At 36.2% G+C, this 21,065-nt stretch overlaps 2 protein-coding genes across 6 annotated transcripts in view; one reads left to right on the top strand and one right to left on the bottom strand.

The window, feature by feature from the left end:
- The window catches only part of LOC137401202 (girdin-like), a 58,860-nt gene extending 49,134 nt beyond the window's left edge, over nucleotides 1–9,726 (bottom strand). For all 4 annotated transcript variants that reach the window (XM_068087595.1, XM_068087596.1, XM_068087597.1 and 1 more), the window contains exons 1-6: nucleotides 9,622–9,726; nucleotides 7,804–7,872; nucleotides 6,947–7,098; nucleotides 6,248–6,360; nucleotides 702–816; nucleotides 187–256 (exon numbers count right to left, since the gene is read on the bottom strand). In XM_068087595.1, the coding sequence (XP_067943696.1) occupies nucleotides 187–256; nucleotides 702–816; nucleotides 6,248–6,360; nucleotides 6,947–7,009 (361 nt within the window). In that variant the 5' untranslated portion in view covers nucleotides 7,010–7,098; nucleotides 7,804–7,872; nucleotides 9,622–9,726. The remainder of the gene's footprint in view (nucleotides 1–186; nucleotides 257–701; nucleotides 817–6,247; nucleotides 6,361–6,946; nucleotides 7,099–7,803; nucleotides 7,873–9,621) is intronic.
- A 307-nt stretch (nucleotides 9,727–10,033) lies between these two features.
- Nucleotides 10,034–21,065, top strand: part of LOC137399811 (RNA transcription, translation and transport factor protein-like) — a 28,666-nt gene continuing 17,634 nt past the window's right edge. The window contains exons 1-4 of one of the 2 annotated variants that reach the window (XM_068086041.1): nucleotides 10,034–10,191; nucleotides 13,577–13,704; nucleotides 14,736–14,851; nucleotides 20,281–20,443. In XM_068086041.1, the coding sequence (XP_067942142.1) occupies nucleotides 10,125–10,191; nucleotides 13,577–13,704; nucleotides 14,736–14,851; nucleotides 20,281–20,443 (474 nt within the window). In that variant the 5' untranslated portion in view covers nucleotides 10,034–10,124. The remainder of the gene's footprint in view (nucleotides 10,192–13,576; nucleotides 13,705–14,735; nucleotides 14,852–20,280; nucleotides 20,444–21,065) is intronic. The other variant, XM_068086042.1, reaches the window with a different exon arrangement.

Here is a 21,065-nt window from a genome sequence, read left to right as displayed (position 1 = left end):
AACTGTCAGGATATTTTAGGTATGACTTGGGAATAGCCTTAACACTGTCAGGATATTGTAGGTATGACTTGGGAATAGCCTTATAACTGTCAGGACATTTCAAGTATGACTTAGAAACAGCCTTATAACTGTCAGGGCATCTTAGGTATGACTTAGGAATAGCCAATCCTGATCCTTAATCCTTACCATCTTCAGGATCTCGGGAAATTCTCAGAATATCTGGTAACTTCATTGTAACCACCTGTTGCAACTCATCCTGTAGCAAAAGAAAAGATAGTTGGTAAATGAGATTTATGAATCGTTACGGACGAGTCCACGAACCAGTCAGACAAGTTCAACAGAGTCATGAATCAAAAGACATGTCTGCTTAATAAACATGACTGCGTCACGACTGCGCACGTGTCATGAAACAAGAGGGTAGAATTATTCATCAGAGGTGAGATGGGCAAATAAAAGTATGGTAGGTAAATCATTACACTGTTTGCTTCATGCAAAACTACTACTTGCATACCATAAATATTACTAGCTAACAGCGACATTAATGGTTACATTCTTAAAATTCTCTCATTTGAAGTAAATTTATCTGCTTAGATAATTAGCAGAACCATGTGGAGATAACACTATCCAACCCACCAATGAGCAATCACCATAGCCAGTGGAGCTTATACCCTTGTTCAACCATTCAGCTGATAATAACCTACCCTATAGAACACTTTTATTGTCTTCATAATAACGTTCCAGTTAGTGAGCCGTTCCATGGCCTCCTCGAGCTTCGCTCCTCTTGTAATGATATTGTCATCAATATGGCGGACATATCTAAGAAATATACATGTAAATAGCTCAATGCAAGGTGAAATCTGATCGAGAGTTGACTAAGGAAACTTTCGACTTACGCGACTTCAACTTATGACCCTAGACGTAGACCCTACAACCCTCTGAGGCATGCAGGAAAAAATAACTTTACCGACAAAGGATACTGTGAGAATAGCTGGAGCCAGTGCATACCCAGAATAAACTCGGACTTATCCCCCACACACTGCTTTTACCGCACTAAATACTCTAGTAATGCTACGATAGTAGGTGGTTGGATGCAATAATTACATTTCTAACATTCACCAACTAAGTCTGTTATACGGCAGGCAGTTAGCTGTCACAGCTAACTATTTATCAATGTCTGAGTCCACAATTTTTAATGATGGCTCGAGAGGCATATTCTCGCCTACAGTTGTCATTGAACCCTGCCCAGCTCAGGTGAAAACCAGCCTAATTCTTCTAGTTTGTTCTGTACGGAATTGGAACACAAACACCCAAGTGTATTTCCAAACACATGCATATTTCCTTTGTGTATAGATTATACGTAACCAATACGTATAATCCATACACATAGGAAATACAAAAACCCTTCAGAGCCGATGTAAGACAAATAAATGGATCAACTGAGAACACAGCTAATGCTGAACAAATTAAATTTACCTTAAACCACAAAGAATATCAAGCGGTTTTATCAATATTTTGTATTATGTTCAGCTTATCTTGTTTGAGCAGCAAAACTAATGAAAAAAACTACGGAGTGTCAAAATATGAATAGGAAATGGCCTAGGACACATCAGTACATAGAAATCACTCAAATAAGGAATAACTGAGTCCTCATCTACCTTTGCTCAAAGCGAAGAAATACATCAGCAATTTTACTCATTGCTTTGCGAGATGGTTCAAGAAAGAAAAAATGAAATATAAAAATTGCAAATGAGCATTTGCAAAATTAAGCCATAACATATTTCAAACTGGAATAACAAATAAAATAAATTATGATTATTTTTGCTTAATTCTACCAAGTTACGAAATTGCAGCACAGAGAAATGTAGAGATTTTCAATTTTCTGATTTGCGTATTTCAACAAACTATGTCCAGTTGTTAAACTTTACTACAAAAGTAATTTTGCAGTTAAAATCGGTTAGATTGAGCAACACTGGTTGGCTTCTCACCCTTTAGAAAAGCTTTTCTTCGATATAAATTGAACCAACTAATTATCAAGGTAGACTCGCCTGCTGAGAGCAGAGTGACTTGGGGTATCAAGACTCACTCAGGCTTACCTGGATGACATCACCCTCAGAAATGCTAAAAAAACTCACTAGTGTGTTAACGCCTTCAGAGCTTTCAACTATGCAAATTATGGGTGCAAAAAGAGGATTGGCAAGGATGTAAAGGAAGAATTAACTAAATGTGTATCTTTATAAGGTAAGGCGTACACACGGATTAGTCTAGTTGTATATCGACTACACAAAGCCTAAAACAGGACATGTAAAGTTAATACAGATTACGCAATACGTTGCCACCCAGATTAAGCACAACCAATCATATTAGTCAAGTAGAGAGAGCTATCCATCCCATGAATGATTGTAAATGTTCCTACAAACTTTTTGACCTCCAATTCATACAAATGCATTTATCAGAGCTGATAAATTTGGTGGCATTTGAAAGTATAACAAGCAACGTCATCATTAAATGATGCCTTAAGAAGCATCTTACCATGCTTATTTACAATTTAAACCATTTTACTAAGTTGCAGTGAAGTAAAAAACGTTGCGATTTCCAATTTTCTGTCTCGAGTGTTTCAACAAACCATGTCTTGTAGCAGAGATGAACCAGGGCTGCGAAGGATTGCGGAGAGGTGTGTGTTCGACAGACCTAACATGCCAATAGAGAGATTACTGCTACCATAGTAAGCCATTATAGAAACCGCAAGTCCCAAGTAATGCAGCATAAATCTTCTTTGAATGACAAAAATAGGAGAGCTCATGCTCGGCGATTATTCAAAGTTTGCCTAGGATTGATTTGCAAAAGGATCGGCTCGGTCTATAAAAGAACCGGCTGTTAAATAACAGCACAAATATTGCCTCTAGTCGATCTGTTTAATAAACTTTCAGTTAGACAGAAGCGCGATCAAATTCCCTAAAGCAATTAGGCACACAGAATAGTTAAGTTGATTTACTATTGGTTCAGTTACTTTCATGTCAAGCCAACTCGATGTTACACGTGAGACTGAAACCTACTCAACACATAAACCATGAAAGCAATGGATAGAACCAGCGCCACGGTAGCTGTAGTTCCACGTTATCTGTAACTCACTCAGGTTTTGTAACGAACCAATCGTATAGCTAATACAGAGTGCTAATAAATATCAAAAGCTTTGAGAGCATAAACAGGGGAGAGTAGAAAGACCACAAAGCCTGGTCACCACAAATTGATACGGCTGAGGCAAAAGTGACCACCGCATACTTGAAAGGAGCCATGACATAGGCTGAACTGATTTGCAGCTCTTTATGATTGGAAATATAACTAGTAACTAGTGCGGTGAGTCATAGGCAGCTTGGAGTGACTCTTGGGCCAGTTAGCAGCATAGATGAAAGAGCAAGGCCCTGCCCTAATGAATTTTCCGTGAAGACAGAAGGGTATGCCGTTCAATGCTAGACATAGAAACACTGGATATAAGTACCGGAGAGGGCATAACACTGCATGTCACACAGCATGATACGCTGCCAAAAACACATTCCATTATTCAATGAGAATAAAACAATGACAGCAAACATACTGCATTACATACTGCATTACAATTTCTGAATACAGAATCTGAATGATACATGAATATATTATATAGAATATAAGAAAAGGGGAAAACAATGCAATTGTGGAGATTACAACTTGGTCGGTTCAATATTCGTTTTCATAGCCATAACGGTTTTACTCCTCTTGATAGTGCACTCCTTAGGGGCTAGTCAAAACTAGCGAGGAGCTAATACCCTAGTATCTTACTGTGATGAGATAATCTCCAATAGAATTGATTGACCAAGAGAACAATAGCTGTTACAAATCTACTGAATAACGTCTGGAGCATCTGCATTACAGAGTCTAGCCAGAGGCAGTTATTAGCCAAGCGTGGCTCTGGTTATATCTTGTTGGGTTCAATAAGTCTCAATAAGGCTACGATTGATTAGCGTATGGCAGAGGTGAAAGGGGAGTTGCTAGCCACTGTACATGAGAGAAAAAACCCTACAAGTAATAGACATATACATTGTACATATAGGTGCATAAGAAGGTAAATAAAGTCAACTGCATGGACAGAGAAAGAGGGGGGGAGGTAGAAGTACTGCAGTAACTGAAGAACAAAAATCATACTAAAGCAAAATGAAGATAACAAAAATGACAAGATCGATAGAGATGGGAGTACTTGTCATGTATTGTCAGTACAACAATGTAGAAAGCTAACCAATACGTCAGTTTGGAAGGGATGGGAGTACTTGTCATGTATTGTCAGTACAACGATGTAGAAAGCTAACCAATACGTCAGTTTGGAAGGGATGGGAGTACTTGTCATGTATTGTCAGCACAACCATGTAGAAAGCTAACCGATATGTCAGTTTGGAAGGAATCGGGAGTACTTGTCATGTATTGTCAGTACAACAATGTAGAGAGCCAACCAATCGGTGAGTTTGGAAGGGATGGGAGTACTTGTCACGCATTGCCAATACAACGATGTAGAAAGCTAACCATCTGTGAGTTTGGAGGGATGCGAGCACTTGTCATGTATTGTCGGTACAACAATGTAGCGATGAGATGAACAATGTTGAGATTTCAAGCGCTTCAGGGACTAAAAGGACAACAGTTAGCAGTTCCCCATAATCATATTCAAGGCCAGTTAAACTAACAAACCGTATAAGCATTTGCGAATCAATCAACCAGTAGTACATTATATATGTACACATGAAGTTACTAAGCAAATAATAAACATAGGAAATTGAAACCGATGTCTAGGGAAGATATCATTACCGGCCATTACAACTTGGAAGGAGCAGAAAAGCCCAAGTAGCGTAGCGATAGGACAAGGGGTCATGGCATACAAGCTAAGCTCCGACTCCTTTGGATCTCACTCTACCCTATGCTGACAATGTCTTAGCAGACTATTAGCCAGTGTCCATGATCAAAACTTGAAAGAATTTATAAGATCAAATTTGGTCAAATGCAAAGTTGAGAAATACTACGGAAGTGGCTTCATGAAACACTAGGGCGCTGCCAAATCCAGCAACAGCGAGTTAGAGCAACGGGTCAGCCAGTGCTTTCGCATGGATAGTTAAGAACACAGGCTCACTACTACTACTCCGTTCACGGTTACGTAAATGAATACGTTAGGTTAAGAATAGAATTATTAACACACCTAACCGTCCATTTTTCTCAGCCAAAGTTTACTATAGATTGTCTTCATTGAATAGAGAATCACAACAGACGCATTCTTTTGCTCTAATGTAATATCCAGTTAGCAATACATACCTCGTCTAATTCATTCTAGTGAGCTCAATAAGGCTGACATTGGAAAACTAATTATGGAGAATAAAGGACAGGGAGACGAAATACAGACAGGAGAATTAGCAATATATGCTGGGGGTATCATTTGAAGTTTAATCAAAGCTGATATCCGCTAGTTCTGTCAGCAGTTAGTAGTTGTGTCAGGAGCATACATTAGGATAAGTACGGATGTAAAGAAAAAATGATGGGGAACAGATGCTCAGGAGAGATGGTGCCCACACGTTGCTTATAATGGTTATCCCTAAACTGTCAAGCACATGATACAAATAGCAAAACCCCAGCTACAAAGAATCAATGTTTTGGAGTCGCTATGTTTGGCAGATTACATCATGCAAATTTTTAAACTGAGAGTGCATACCCTTTTTGCGTGATGCTTTCCATGTACTCAATAGTTCTCGACAATGCCTATGTAAGTTTTATGTAATCATTACTCCTAAAAATAATACTTTTAAGACTATTTTCAATGAGCAGTTTCTACTTTTATATATCCCAAAAAAGTTCTTGTGATAAACAGACCAATTACTAGAATGTAAAAAGGTAGGGTTCCCATAACACAGTTAGCCAAAAGGAAGCTAGCAACGCGAAATCCTTTAGATAAGTACTGTTATACTGGAGCTGGTGTTAACCAGATGAAAACATGTACTAGAGCACATGAGTACATTGAAAAACACACTGAAGACAAGCATCAGCCTGGGACAGTACCAATTCTGATTAGAATGCTATAGAAGTCTTGAAATATCCAGATCATACATAAACGGTAGAACTCCAACAGAAAGTCCAAAAATTCTGCTAGAAATCAAAAGAATGCAGCACCATATTCGAATCCCTGGCGTGTATGCTGCAGTGGCAGTCTAGACAAAAATGACAGTGGGTGTCCAATGCTTACATTTGTTTGAGCACATTGCGCAGGAAGTTGCCCTGGTAGAGATCTCGGTAGGTTAATGCACTATCCTCCTCGCTTGTAGGTGCATCTTCACTATCATCCTTGAACAGACTCACCTGTAGGATAAACAAGCAGTACAGTAGACGAGTGCAACGCGAATACTTTGCATAGACATACAATCTACTAGAACAAAATGGAACCAGATGAAATCAAATGCTCCACCTTAATCACGAATTTAGCATTCCACCTCCGTGTCTGCTGGCAGAAATAATCATACGTATTCATTCATGCTGCATCTTCCTTGGAGTTGTATGGAAGAACAATGGCAAGCTTGCGAAAAATTCAGATATCAGTTAACAAAATTTTATTAAAAACTAAAATTCTAAAATACCAATAAGTAGGCCTAATTGAGCAGAGTTTTATGCTAGACTTTCAGTAATCTAAACCATCCTCTCCTCTGTCTCGAATTGTTGCCAGCTATGCAAACCCGACAAGCGATTACGCAAAGCATTACTTTGCAAGATAAAGCTATTAGTGATCGATCCTAAAAAATGAAATTGTAAACAACACCGCAAATACGTTTCACATTCCTTTGCAGTCTGGCACGGCTCAGTTTCACAAAAAGCTAATACGAATCAATAAAATACGTAATATCGGCCGCAGAATAAATGAGATTCCTATCAATGTAAAGGCAAGGCTTACCCAAGCGACTAGGGGTGAACTGAGGAGCTTCAGTTGTATACGGGGCGTGACCTCTTCTTCCATATTGACTTAAAGAACTGCCAATCTCTTGGGCTTTCAATGGGCATATGATAAGGCAGCAAATATTAATCCATAAGTTGACTTGATCTTTGCTAAAACAAACACATGTAGTTTAGCAGTTATAGTAGAACGAGTTAACAAAGACAGCAGTTGTAGACAAAGTGATAAATATCAAATGACCGCAGCATCCTAGCTCATCAAAAAGTACAGTATATCTCCTGCGGTCCACGCTGATCTACACACATATACACACTTAGATAAGGGTGGTCAAACACTAAAACTGGCTGGTAATAAAAGTTGGCAATCAATCATAAATCATTAGTATGAAAGATAATAGAGAAGATTTACATCTCCCAAAGATTCCATAAGCCAGTTGTCTTTCAACTGATCTTTATTAAGAATTTCAATATCTAAAAGGTTTCTGATATATAAAACTGTCGGCCGAAACTGGAGATAATAATTATATTTGTGTGTCTACATGCGTAGTTTCAGAAAATCATGTGGCAAATAGCAATTCTGCTATTCAATTCCAAATAAAAAGGAGATTTAAAGGAAACCTGACAATTTCATGGCATTAATAAAGGGATAGAGCCCAGCGATTACATTTTAAAGTCCAGTCATTTCATCCATATGAGCAACAGAATAGTCGTAGGTAAAGCTTGCATTCAAAATGTATAAAAAATATTTTTCACTAAAACAGCTGCTCATTGCAAAATAAATTATTGAGTCGCCATAAACCGAATCGCTAAATCAATAATTAAATTTGTATGATGACAAATTTTATGAAAAGAACCTACAGAGTTTAAACAGAACTTTAGAGAAGTTGTCGCATCAGTGGCTCACAGCTGCTGTATCTCCTGCGGTCCCTGCAACAAAATCTGTAGTTTTTAAAACTTTATACCTAGTTGCCAATGAGCTCTATCACTAGCCGATAATCTAACTAATGTCATGTTGCTTGCATCACATTTCTCTTAGCATCAATTTATAAAACAACTACTCCCAAGCAAATGAGTGAACTTACTAGCCATGCCAACTAAAACACATATTTAACAATCCAAGTCAATTTTAAAACCAGGCTTTGATAAAAAAACTTTGCTTTATTTCCCTAACATAAGTCAGCTTAAAATTGACGTTTAATGCTTAAGTATGTTTTATAGAATTACTTAGCAATCTTACAGTGTATGTTATACCAAGTAGCAATCATTGCCTTTTAGCAGTAAAGCTAGCATAACTCGCTTATCTAAAGGACTAAAGAGAGTGTGCTAGTGTTATCCAATATCTAGCAACGCATGCAAGCCATTATAGCTGTGGGTCATGCAGTTACAGCCAAACATTGCTGAAGGAATTCGATTATGTATAAACATGTCAACTGACCTGTCCCCTTAAACCATTTATCTTGGAGCTAACAGCCTTGGCAACATACTCGTGCAGTCAGCCAGATTATTGCAATATACAAAAACCACCGAAAGTATGCATAGGTGATAGAGCTTAATGGCCCACCACTTAATTGTAACAGTAAGATAAAGGTAGACGACTATGTTGAAAAATAAACAGCAGCAATGCGATTACGTCAAAATGACCACAGCTGCAGAGGTAAAAAAATTAGATGCTATGGCTTAACGCTAGAAGAAATAGGCCACAAATATGTCGTTAGCTCATAAAATGTCTTGAAATGCTTATATACTGCAGTATTGAAAATATCGGTTACTGATGAAGCGTTGAAGCCATTCTCTGGTATTAGATGGTTTGACTTAAACCCTGGATTTTAATAATTACGCGTGCAAAAGTCTGAATGCAATGCATATCGAGCTCATCTGGTGACAATTCGTGCAAATAATGAAATCAACAATTGTCGGCATTAGACTAAAATATGCTTATTTCACACATTACCCAATTAACTACACCACTAATACTACAAACAAAAAATATTAATACATGAAACTTGTTTAAATTACACTGCCCAATAAGATTGCCATCTTTGATCAGGTTACTAGAATAAATAGCTAAAGGTTAGATCAGTCATCAACTTTACAGCGAATATAATAATATTGAATATGAATGAATATAATGAGTGTACGCGATGGACAACGTGATTAGCACTTTGATGGTTCCACAGTTAATACAATAAAAAATTTGAATTAACTCTTACAAATCGACAAATTAAACACGGTTAATTACATCGATCAGCCTGTATTGAGAAAAAGGCCAAACAAGATCTGGGCAACCTTTTCAGGCTTGTTTTCAATACTACCTAAATTTGTGATTTTGAACCCATTAGTCTGTCAAACTGACAAACATTATTTGCCAAGTCTTGACATAAACAAAATACTGCAAATTATAATGGATGATGTCAAAGCTATCCCCAAATGTTTAACAAAAATGGCTTGTAGGCTTAAATCGAGTAGAGAATAGCACAGCACAACTTGCTATAAACACTCTCGCAGTCGGTGTATTAATAAGCAATCTTCAATATTCGTAATACGTTTCAATTCAGTAGCCAAACGGATGGAATACCTCTTATACAACAAAACACTGGCAATTTTGTTCAGCGTAATGCCAGGCGAATGTTGCACATCTAACCACCTGTTAGAGCCATTGATTGTGCTCTGACTCACCTTCTAGAATTGAGAACCTTGATTTGACAGTAAACATATAAAGGCTTCAACCATTGAACCTTCTAAATTAAATTTCCGAAACTTTAAATTCCGTTCACAAAGAGGTAATAACTACTAGCGATAATAACGGCCCGAGTGCATTGCGCAATTTCTTAGATCTCTACGCAACTTTGCTTCAACCGGACAATGAGTAGTTTAGGATATCATGAAATAATACTTTTCAAGACGTTTGAAGCTTCGTATATTTCATAGTACAGTATCCAAAATATAAAGACCTAAAGATGAACCGCTAACTATGTGTTCGTGACATATCCAAAGTTCTCGCGTCATGCCTTGAATTTAAGTACGGGGTAGTTCAGGTATGCGCTAAAATATATACATACTAAGAGTAATGTTAAAAAACTTGTCCATTTCTTCGACAAATCGGCAGTCCAGTCCGTCCACATGCCTAAATTACCTAGGTACTAGTAACTGTATAAACCAGATACCTTTTTGTTCGCCGCATGGCTGCGTTCGTTCGGAAATTTAATGCATTAGGGTTTCCTAATGCAGGTAATATTAATATTAATGGTAAGTTTTATACTGATTGAGGTATTTCAAAATAGAACTGGTTTACACGTGTGGTCGTCAGTCGAACAAAGCTTACTTTACCTATGTAAATAATCACCTCAGTTATCTTTGTTTTTGCCTAAGTAATTTGTTTGTAAAGCAACGAAGTAAAAAATAAGTTTTATGTTATTGGTTCAATGCGAGCTTTATTGGTCGTTTAAAGTTGTGCAGAAGAAATCAAATGCATTATATTTTGAATGGTGTTTATCTTTTACTCATTTTTAAACAATGCCATGCTGCTATGACGTGCCTGTTAGCAGGCTTTTTCGTGATGGCTTTGACCTGATCTTCTGCTCTTTGATGTTTATATACTCAGTCAATGTTAAGGTAAAGTAACTGAGTATAGTCACTTGCGTGTTTTTATTTTTGCTCATTTTCAAATGTACTTCAGATCAAAATTGTGTTTAGTGGAAGTAACTCAAAATAACGATGAATTTGTGCTTGCTATTTATCTTTTCAATTGTATCTGCTAATTTGGATCATTTTTTTCCTGGTTTTCCTCTTGTTTAATAATATTCTCTTTATTCTAATGTGCTTCATGATTAATTTATCTAATTTCTAATGTTCTATTATTTAGTAATTGGTTTATCACGTTTTTGCTGTTGAAGGTTTTTTATGTTATCCTTTCCCACTTCTCACTCCCACCTCTTCTCCATTTTTATCTCCTTTTGGCAATTGGTCGATATTGATTTTGTGAAATTGGCTTTGTCAAGTTTCAAATCAGTTGAAGTAGTACAGATGTAAACTCAGTTGTTCAGTCGAATCTGCGTGAGAGAGATTTTTGCACCACCTTTAAATTGACTGTTCACAACTAAGTGATTGTTAGTTTTTTGCCATTTAGCTGATAGACAGTTATTGTAGGATAGGATTGGGGCGAAGCACTGTGAGTTCATTTGCTAGCAAGCAAAACCTAAATCGAAAAACATAAATGGCGAAAAATAATTGGCGAAAAACATAAATCATCCTAGCAATGGCTAAACTTTGATGCTATAATCTAAAACTATTTATGGATCGAAAATTTTCATCAAATTAATACAGTAAATGAGTGTTATTACTCATGTTGCTTATAAGTATTTTGAAAATATTTCAAAGGCTTGTTTCAAGTAGTTTACCTTGTTTTGAATTAGTGCAGAATGCCTTTGTACAAGCAGCTAAATAGTTTGGCTTGAGTTAATAAAAACTGCGATTTGAGAGGTCAATTAATTAATTCTATCTATATATATATATATATATATATATATATATATATATTTCTCATTGTTGGTGTAAAGGTGCATCCAGCTATAGCGCACGCTGATTATTTTACCAATGCGGCCACGCGTTACGATGCCCCTGTAAAAAATATTTTTCATAAGGTTCAATTACTATATCTGGGGTCAAGGCAAATTCTACTTTTGTGACCTATAAATATTAATATATAAATATTTTTGGACCTAAGTATATGCAACACGATGCTTCTTCGTTTTTTTCGTTACGGCAAATTTGTTCGGCCCACAAAATCAACAATAATTTATCTCAAACCTGAAATTTGGCGATTAGTGTACCGATTATATACATTACTAAAAGATACATGTCACTGAACTCATCATGACGAGTTATCTGGTATATTTGGTGTTCGTTATAATAAACACCATTCGCTAACATAAATGATAAAATTTCTGTTAAAAGTTTGAAGTTTACTAAAATACATACTAAAACTTTCCTCAAGTATGTGTTTAGTAAATTAAATTCATTTCAAGTTAAATTCAGCGTTTAGGTTGCACGTCTGTCTCGAAGGTAAGAACTCTCCAGGTAGTACATGTATTGTAATGTTACATCTTGCAGATCATAACCACAAAGTGCACTAAAGTCATCGTAAGTACCTACAGTTACCAAGGTTGACATAGTATTTTGGTACTATTTTTAATGATGAGGATTCTCACCAGGACGTGATTGCATTAAATAATGACTATGGGTTTCTATACCACTCTATGTACGTTTATAGCCTATGATATTTTCGCATGCCAATTTTTGCATGCCAATTTTCGCATGCCAACACTGAAACGAATTTAAATCATATACTTGTATACCAAATAGCCTTTGATTGTAATCGTAGCGAAATAAACATATTTAGCCATTACTCTTTAATGAGTTCACATTTACATTCAAACACCTTTACATTTTTATTTTTCCTTCTAATTTATTTCAACGAAACACTTCTTTCAAGTTATGAAATTTTAAAATTACAGTTTGAAAACTTTTACAGTTGTTTTATTTATTTTTAATTTAGTTGTCCTGCGCAAAACCTTTTCTTCATAATATGAAGTTTGAAAGTTACAGTTGTTTGACAAAGTTTGAAAACCTTTACAGTTGCTTTAATTTTTTCTCTTAGTTAATTTCAACTACACAAACAATTTCTCTCATGATATGTAGTTTAAAAATTAGAATCGCAAATTTTGTCATATGTTGAATACAAATCAATTTTCTGTCTAAAGACTTTGTTATAACCCGGGCAATGCCGGGCATTCAGCTAGTTAACATATAATTTTATAAACTAAAAGGTCAAAATGTATTACATTAAGATGAGTAAGCCCATACATATGAATTGGGGCATGTAATTAACAAATGCGAACTATTTTTATTGAATACTTTTTACATTTTCAACTCCTAACTTGCATGCATTCACTTGTATTCCTCAGGCTGAATTCTGGTTATAATACAGCATAGGCAATAAGGCCGTGACTATGTAAGTATAATTTGTGCTGAAGGCTTTGCCAGAAGATTAATAGCAGCCTGCATTTTATACTGCAATACAATTCAGCCTTGGGTCAAACTATTGTCATTATAAATATTGCAAGAACAGCAAGAGTTCTGACAGAAACCTAGCATCAGCTAAACTGTACCACACTGAAAAAAGTATTATATACATGTAGTACATGCAGCATAGAATAGTATAATATTGAAATGCCAGTCAATAATTAGATGGATAGTATTTTAATACTGGATAAACTGACAAGCATCAGGCATTGTCACATTGGGTACATATTGACAAGATGTAGAAATTGCATAATGGTAAGAATTGCGTTGTCTATCCAAATCTAACCACAATTCACTAACATTCAATTTCTGTTAACATATGCCACATGTTAGCATATTTATATTCAAAGCGTTCATTGCTATTATGTGTAAATTCGGTCTATAGATAAGATATTGCCATCTTTCGCTTGTCGATATCAGACTGTCGATGAAAATCTTTGAGGTTGATTTTCGAGAACCTGCAAAACTGGATACCGTTAGTCTATTGGTATTGTTATAGTCTGCCTTTGGTGGTCTCTCTGTGACCTGATTTTATTGGATATTCTGTTAGACACCAAGCAGTTCCAGAATTTGGTCATATGGTTAGAGGATAAGAAAATTCGGCACTATAAAATAGAAGGGAGAAAAGAGTTGCGGCAAACTGATGATATTACGCGATGGAGTCAGACTTTTCAGAAGGTATCAGTTACCTCTCATCATTGCTATTGACTTATTATATCACTGCGTCAGTTTAGACCAAAGATTTTTCTTTACCTTAACATATATTAAGGCTTATTAAGACATTATATTACTTATATATGGCGGTTTGCTATTCTCAAGAGTTGATGAGATGCATTTTTTTAACTTATCCCGGTCTGTTAGTTATGTTCTCGAGGCGTATTTGTGTAGGGTGCAGTAAGTGTATTAGTTAATCTATATATATATTTCTCAAAGTTGGTATGTGTGTCATTCCGGTTATAGCTACTAAAATCTTAGAATAACGAATCCGTATCACAGAAGATTTTATCTCGAAGCCTCCCGTTCACCAGTTTGGCACCTGACTAATTAAGCCACATGCGCTTGATAGATTTGCTAGACAATATATGTCGCTATATGGGAGCAAATACGCTACCGCTTTCCGTGACGATGCAAAGTTATGGCGTAACGTCATAAGAAGCGGTAGCTCTTATTAATAAGCTTACCCAAATTATTTATTGGCAATGTGCCAGGTTAATAGCAAGTGGCCGGCAACTCTCATTACCTCTTATTATTGTATATAAGCTGATTTTTAATACCCAGGTAGCGTTGAGTAGCACAGCTAGTTGAACAATAATAGGAAAAGCGTAAGCTGCACGGCGCCAAACATTTCATTTTTTAAATTGGGATAGTAGCAAATGACACTGAATGTTATAAATCATTTTTCTATAACAATGTTATTGTAAAATAGAATGTCTTATAGTACTTTTCTTTTTCATGGCTGTCATAACATATCACATGCTAGGTTTGCATTTAGATGACATCCGAGTGGCTTTTTTGGAACCTATTTACAACTAGATATTTCAATTGTTTTCTTTCATGCGTACAGCAAAAGCTCTTTTATACACACAGCAATAGTTGGAATGATGTCAGGAACATCATCGGTTGATCACAGTTCTATGACCCTTAATCTTATTAAAATTATCACAAGTATTGCAAAAACATATCATCTGTATATGCTATTTGTGCTACAGTATCTAAAGGATCTCCTCTGCCCTTATTCAGCTCAGGAGGATCGGGCAGTGTTGATCGACTGGCTTCTTGGACTTGCTGTCAGACTCACCTATGGTGAGAGCCCGAACAAATACAGGTATGCTAATCTATGTGCTTGGAGTCATCTTACCATTCTGTAGTAAGGGTAGGCAACCTTTTAAATGAGTGATCAAGCACTGATGTGATGGATGCGTTTCAATTAGTTTTCAGAAGCCTGCAATTCTTGTTCGCTATATTGAATCAAGACAGTTGTACAACTCTCAGAGATAATCACTCTGGCTCGAAACACGTGTACATCATATGGGAGCAGCTGAGTATTAGCAGCAGCTTGCTAATAGGTTAACAAAGTAGTACAATAGATTAACTAGTAGTAATGTCGCTTACATAAATGCACGACCATTTTATAATCATTCTCTTTGTAACATGTCAGAGCTGGCTTGAAAATATCGTGAATACCTTTGATGATCTGTGTACTTTGTCTACTTCCCCAGTGTAGTCATTATCATACATTCTTGTCAGTAGTAATACTAGTGACCATTTGGGACTTGCCAGAAACTCCTCACTCTCTCGTTCACCATTGAAGTGTGTTACAATCTACATTTGTGTATTCTTATGATCACACTGAGCAGATGTCTATGATGATTTTACTGTATGACAGCATTGCATATTGCCATTATTAGTGTCAATATGGTTTACTTCCTAATGAACCAGCAACAAGTATCTATGTACATAGCACAAATGTTTATTATAAGCCCTTTGTGAAATTATACTCTCCAAATTTCTGACACACTTAATCCAAACACCTCGAAATATTGTCACGGCTGACTTTGAACGGATATATTAAAATGTAAATTGGATGTTATGCTGATTTTTAGAATGAACATAGCATTCTGTTAAATTTTCTCTGAAAGAAATGGCTTCCTATAGTTGGTCTGGCTAATTATTATTTATCCACACTCAAAACATTAGTAAAGGAACTCGGTATTCGCACTAAAAAACATAAAGCAAAGCTACTGTCAACTTAATTTTGGTTTTTATGTATTGATATAAGGTTAATATATGCTCATTCCAAGTCAATGTTTTGTTTCTGTCGATAGATTTGAGCATACTCGGTATATGGTAAAACTTGATACTTTAATACTGATAAAGGAATAAACTGAGAATGGATTTATTATTCGGGGTTCATTCAGTGATGGTTTTAATCAATGTAACCGCCGACGAATCAGATATCATTTGCTTTGCTAAAATTTTAGTGAAGTTGTATTTCTTTTAATCTATTGGTGATATTTTTTACTTTTTGCACTTATTGCGCTGCGAACTGGTTTAGATGTGCATGACTTGAATCCTGACTCTGAGTAGTTTTCTGTTTGTGTATATTTGTTGTTTGTTTTATTTTACATTAAATCATAACAAGATGATAGAAAAAGTAAGGCGCAATGAGGGCCTATATGCGCAGTGGCCTGGCTATTCGAGGCGCAGAGCCCGGGTTAACAGATGAGATTGTTAATAAAAAAACATCAATAGTTTAAGCAAAAGAAATCAGAACAAATCTATTCCAGAGAGTCCAGCAAGTACTGCTTCAAAGCAGCCCTAAAACCACCATAACTATCAATTCTCCTTAGCCAAATTGGCAAGGAATTCCATGCTGATGACACACGATAGGCAAACCCGTTTATGGCCACCAGTGGAAGAGGAGGGTGGAAGAGGTAATGAAAATAAGGAATGACGAGTCTTGTAATGTGTTGACAAGTTAGTTTGAGATTTAAATTGTGTGAAGGCTACAAGACATATTCTTAGTTGGTAAAGTTGTTGTATAGGCAAAACACGAGACCTTTTAAACAAAGGAGTTGATGGAAAATAAGAGTTTTTATGATATGTTATTCTAAGCATCCTCTTCTGGATGACCAAAATTTTGTTTAAAAGTAGCTCATTGGAGCGTTTCCCCATGCTTCCAAGCAATGAACTATTTTACTGTTAATTAGAGTATTATATAAAAGCAGAAGAGGCATTTCGGGTAAGATCAATGAGGCCTGGTAAATAAGTCCCAAGCTTTGTCGCAGTTGTTTTCTCAATAGTTTGATGTGTCTGGACCAGCTTAGTGTATTATCCATAGATATAGTAAACCCTAGATATGCGAATAATCAAAACAAGTGAGGCCTATAATTAGCATGACGCAACGTCATGGTGATGTGCAAAGCCAATCAGCTGATCTATTAACTCCTATCAACTTGCACTAAAAACTGCTCAATTTTTCCATAGTTTGTGCATCTGAGACTGCATATTTTATTGAAAATATGTAAAACTTATATGCAGTAATACTTCAACTTACAAGTGCCCTAACGTACGAGAAACTTGAGGTACGAGCCAGCTTTTAAGCAAGTTTTAGCACTAAAATACGAGCCATGTTTGAAATACGAGCACATGAGACAGTTGCCAAGTATGTCGGAGGTGTTTTATGAGAACAGCATCACTCTGTATTTTCAACTGCTCAGATTATACTTTTGTACCATGTTTTTTGTGCGCGATTTTCAGTGCAGAATTATATGAATTAAAAGTACCGTGCGTAGACCGAAAGTTTGCCAGCAAAAGGATAGATAATGCAAAGAAAAAGCGAATGATAACAATTGGTATTAAATGGAAAATTATTGAAAAATATGCAAAAGACGTATGCGTGATTGAGCTTGCTCAACAATATGATAGAAATACATCCACAATTATCAAACACAAGGATTATATTCAAGGCATTTAGTCAGCAAAAGGACTAACCATAGTTTCTAAATGATGCAGCGATCTTCACGACCACTGATGGAGAGACTGCTAAGGTTTTGGATAAAAGACAAACAATTGGCCGGTGACTGCGTAACTGAAACGATGCTACGTAAAATGGCCGGTGCTATCTATCAAGACTATAAAAAATAGACATTCGGACAAGTTGCCTAGCGGTCATGCATTAACCCTTGGTGACAACACCTGTGTTCGTCCTGATCGCAACAAGTTGAAAGGGCGACAAAGGCAAACGTCTTTAGATAGGTTTCTCTTAAAACGGCCGGCTGGTCGTGAGAGCAAAACAAAAGAAAAATTAGCAAACCAGCGAGAAACTTAAAACTATGAACGCCGAAGAAACTTTAATTACGTTAAGTTAAAGATTAAAGTTTGCTTTTAGGTTTGCTTTTAAGTTTGTCTTTTACGAATTGGATAAAATCTAAATTTATCAAAGTCAACTGTTGTAATGAAGGATAACTTATCTCTCCCTCTCTGACAAATGCTAGCGTTAGCCGCTATTTTATGTATTTAATTTTACATTTTAATTAATCACATTTCCTTGCATTATTTTTATTTGTTGTTTTTTGAAAGCATGTGGTAAGTTAGGACAATAACCAACATGTTCTTTCTGTTACAATACACTGTTTTGAGTGTTTTATATGCATTTTCAGAGCATGAAAACCTATCAATATGTATTTAATTGTTCTATATATAAATAAATTGCACCAACATGCGAGTAAATTGACATACGAGCTCAGTCTCTGAACGCATTAAGCTCGTAAGTCAAAGTATGACTGTAATGACTTTGGATGAGAAAGGCAAGAATCTTACACATATGGTAATGAATAATACCAATGATTTAAAAGCTTCTATATTATTAATAATACAAAGAGTGACCAAATAGAAATTAAACTAATAACAAACTAATGAATCAAATGAGGTTTAGAAGCAGTTACGCTGGACCACTGTATTAAACACCCATTAGACATGACTGAAAATAACTAGACGAGATAGTTTTTGTCTAAGGTTGGTTGAACTAGATTCCTGCTTTGAAGCGGCATAGTGTTTTCTGATTTTAGTATAGCGATTTACTTTAGTTTTGAGTAGACTGTGGGCATGCACTGTACATGTAAAACCTTGATGGAGGTTATGTAATAAGACATATATGTTACTGTCTGTGATGTTATTTGTTTAAAAGCTCTCTGTGTGATACCACAGCTCTCCATGTGTGAACGTAGGCACTTTTCTGCAGCAATTCATATTCGGCCTATCAATCTGGTCACCAATCCTCCTCTGTTTTTAACTGAGATTAGGGTTATGTCATCACTATTTCTACTTCCCACTACTTCGACATCGGTCAAGAACTTGATACGCTCATCACATTTGAGTTAGAAAAAAATCCTCATCACCGAACTCCTCATCTTCACCTTCCTCAGCTTTTGTCTCTTCTTTCTTTTTCTTTCTAGCCAGAAAATGTAGCAGGAGTTGGCCAGTTTTTTCAGCCCTGCTCACATCCAGATAAATACAGTTAACATTGGGACATGGTGTGATATCTGCTTTTATGAACAGTGCTCGAAGTGCAGATCTAAAGCACTGCACATCCGGATTATTGTTATAGCCACCCTTAAATCGTATTGTGGAAAACAGAATCTCAATGTGATCCTGGTTGATCTTAAAGGTTAGGAAGTAGTTGATGTAAGGGTAGTTGCTGAAAAGATATTGAGCAATGTCATGTACAGATTTGGCTGCTGACTCAAAACCAATGACGAAATGATGATGATTTTCCTATTATTTTCCACTAGCAGCTTTCAGCTTGGTGTCTTTAATCGGCATAGATAGCTTATGATATTGTTGAGAACTTCTTGTTTTGAGCTGAAGTTCTGTTTTGTTATGGGCAATTCAGGATATACCTGGGGTGTTGTGGTCTCTTCTGATGACATTTCACTAAGAATTTGGTCTTATTGTTATGTTTATGACTTAAAAACTAGCATGCCAAGCGTGCTTCCACTACTAAACTTATTGCTCAATTGAAGGCTTTGATGCTGTGATGCACATCACTACGACGTAACGTCGTGAAAACAACAGCCAATTATAGGCCTCACTTTTGCTCCATTGTATTGATAGCTATTCGCCAATCTAGGGTTTACTATATCTATGGTATTATCTATTGGAAGGCCTAAAAATTTTATGCTGTCCGTCATGTGTATGTTTTGTCCATTCATGGAGATGTTTTTTGTTAATCAAAATTTATTTTGGTTGATTTTGAATAACTATGAAATTAGTCTTGTCAACATTCAATGTTAGTTGATTTTGACCTCACCAATTTTATCACGCATATTTGATACCTGGCATCAAAATAAGAAGCAGCTATTTTGATTCTACTCATTTTTTGTCGCTATTGTTCATAACATAAAGGAAGGCTTTATAACACCTCAGTTCATAACATAAAGGAAGGCTTTATAACACCTCAGTTCATAACATAAAGGAGCGCTTTATAACACCTCAGTTCATAACATAAAGGAAGGCTTTATAACACCTCAGTTCATAACATAAAGGAAGGCTTTATAACACCTCAGTTCATAACATAGATGTGGACAAAATGTGGCATTCAGCTCACAGGAATGCAAAGTAACACCTTTTGGTTCTGTGAAGTTAGTCGTTACAAAGGTTACTTAATGCGCATGTTTTGGTCATATTAAGCAGCTTTCCTACCATTTACATAAGTAACTGGTTTCATTTTCTATCGTAACCATTTTTTTACAGGAAATGTACAGCTACACATCAGCCAACCACAAATGGAGCTGCTCCATCTGACAACCCTCTCGACTCCTTCAACTTTGATGATCCTGCAGTGAAGGCAGGAATAACTTCTGTCGCGGCCCTTTTGCGTATTCCTCCTCATCATGACCACATTGAAGTTTTCAAGGTAGTCATCTGGTTATGCATCTAGTTACGTTAAGTCAAGGCATGCATTTGTGTCTTACAGAGTCAAATGTAAGACGGAGTCATACATTTGACTCTGTCTGCACTATCAGACCTTGTAGGCTTTACATGCAAAACTTTAACACGGTGTCACTTTAACGGGGTGTCATATACAATATTGAATCATTTTTTGTTGATCGTTATGAAGTTGTCCCCCTTTGAGAACGATGCTGAGTTGGTTACTTAAAGGGAGGCAAACCTTATTTGTTAAAACATTGCGCAGTCTAAAGATCGATGTTTCCATATTGCCAAAAATAATGTGTTTTTGATTAAATGTTTTAATTTATTAGCTTTCACTTTCAAATAGTAAACTATGATTAGCATCTTCCAGTCTCATTAAGAACTATTACAGCGGTATTTTCTGCTCATCAAGACGGATGAATAGAGAACAATTCATGAACATTTGTTAATAACCGTCTGATAGTAAATCAATTATTCCTACAGAAATAAATTAATATTTAATTATATTCTGACATATTGCGCGTTGTTGTCCAGCGATTATGCACAGTTTGGAATATAGCTTACCTTGTATTAAATATTTTAAGGCCTCTATTGAATCTTGTAGC

The sequence above is a fragment of the Watersipora subatra genome, chromosome 7, assembly GCF_963576615.1.
Source record: "Watersipora subatra chromosome 7, tzWatSuba1.1, whole genome shotgun sequence".
Taxonomy (NCBI): domain Eukaryota; kingdom Metazoa; phylum Bryozoa; class Gymnolaemata; order Cheilostomatida; family Watersiporidae; genus Watersipora; species Watersipora subatra.
Note: the sequence above shows the minus strand (reverse complement) of the source record. Positions and strands in the feature narration are given on the sequence as shown.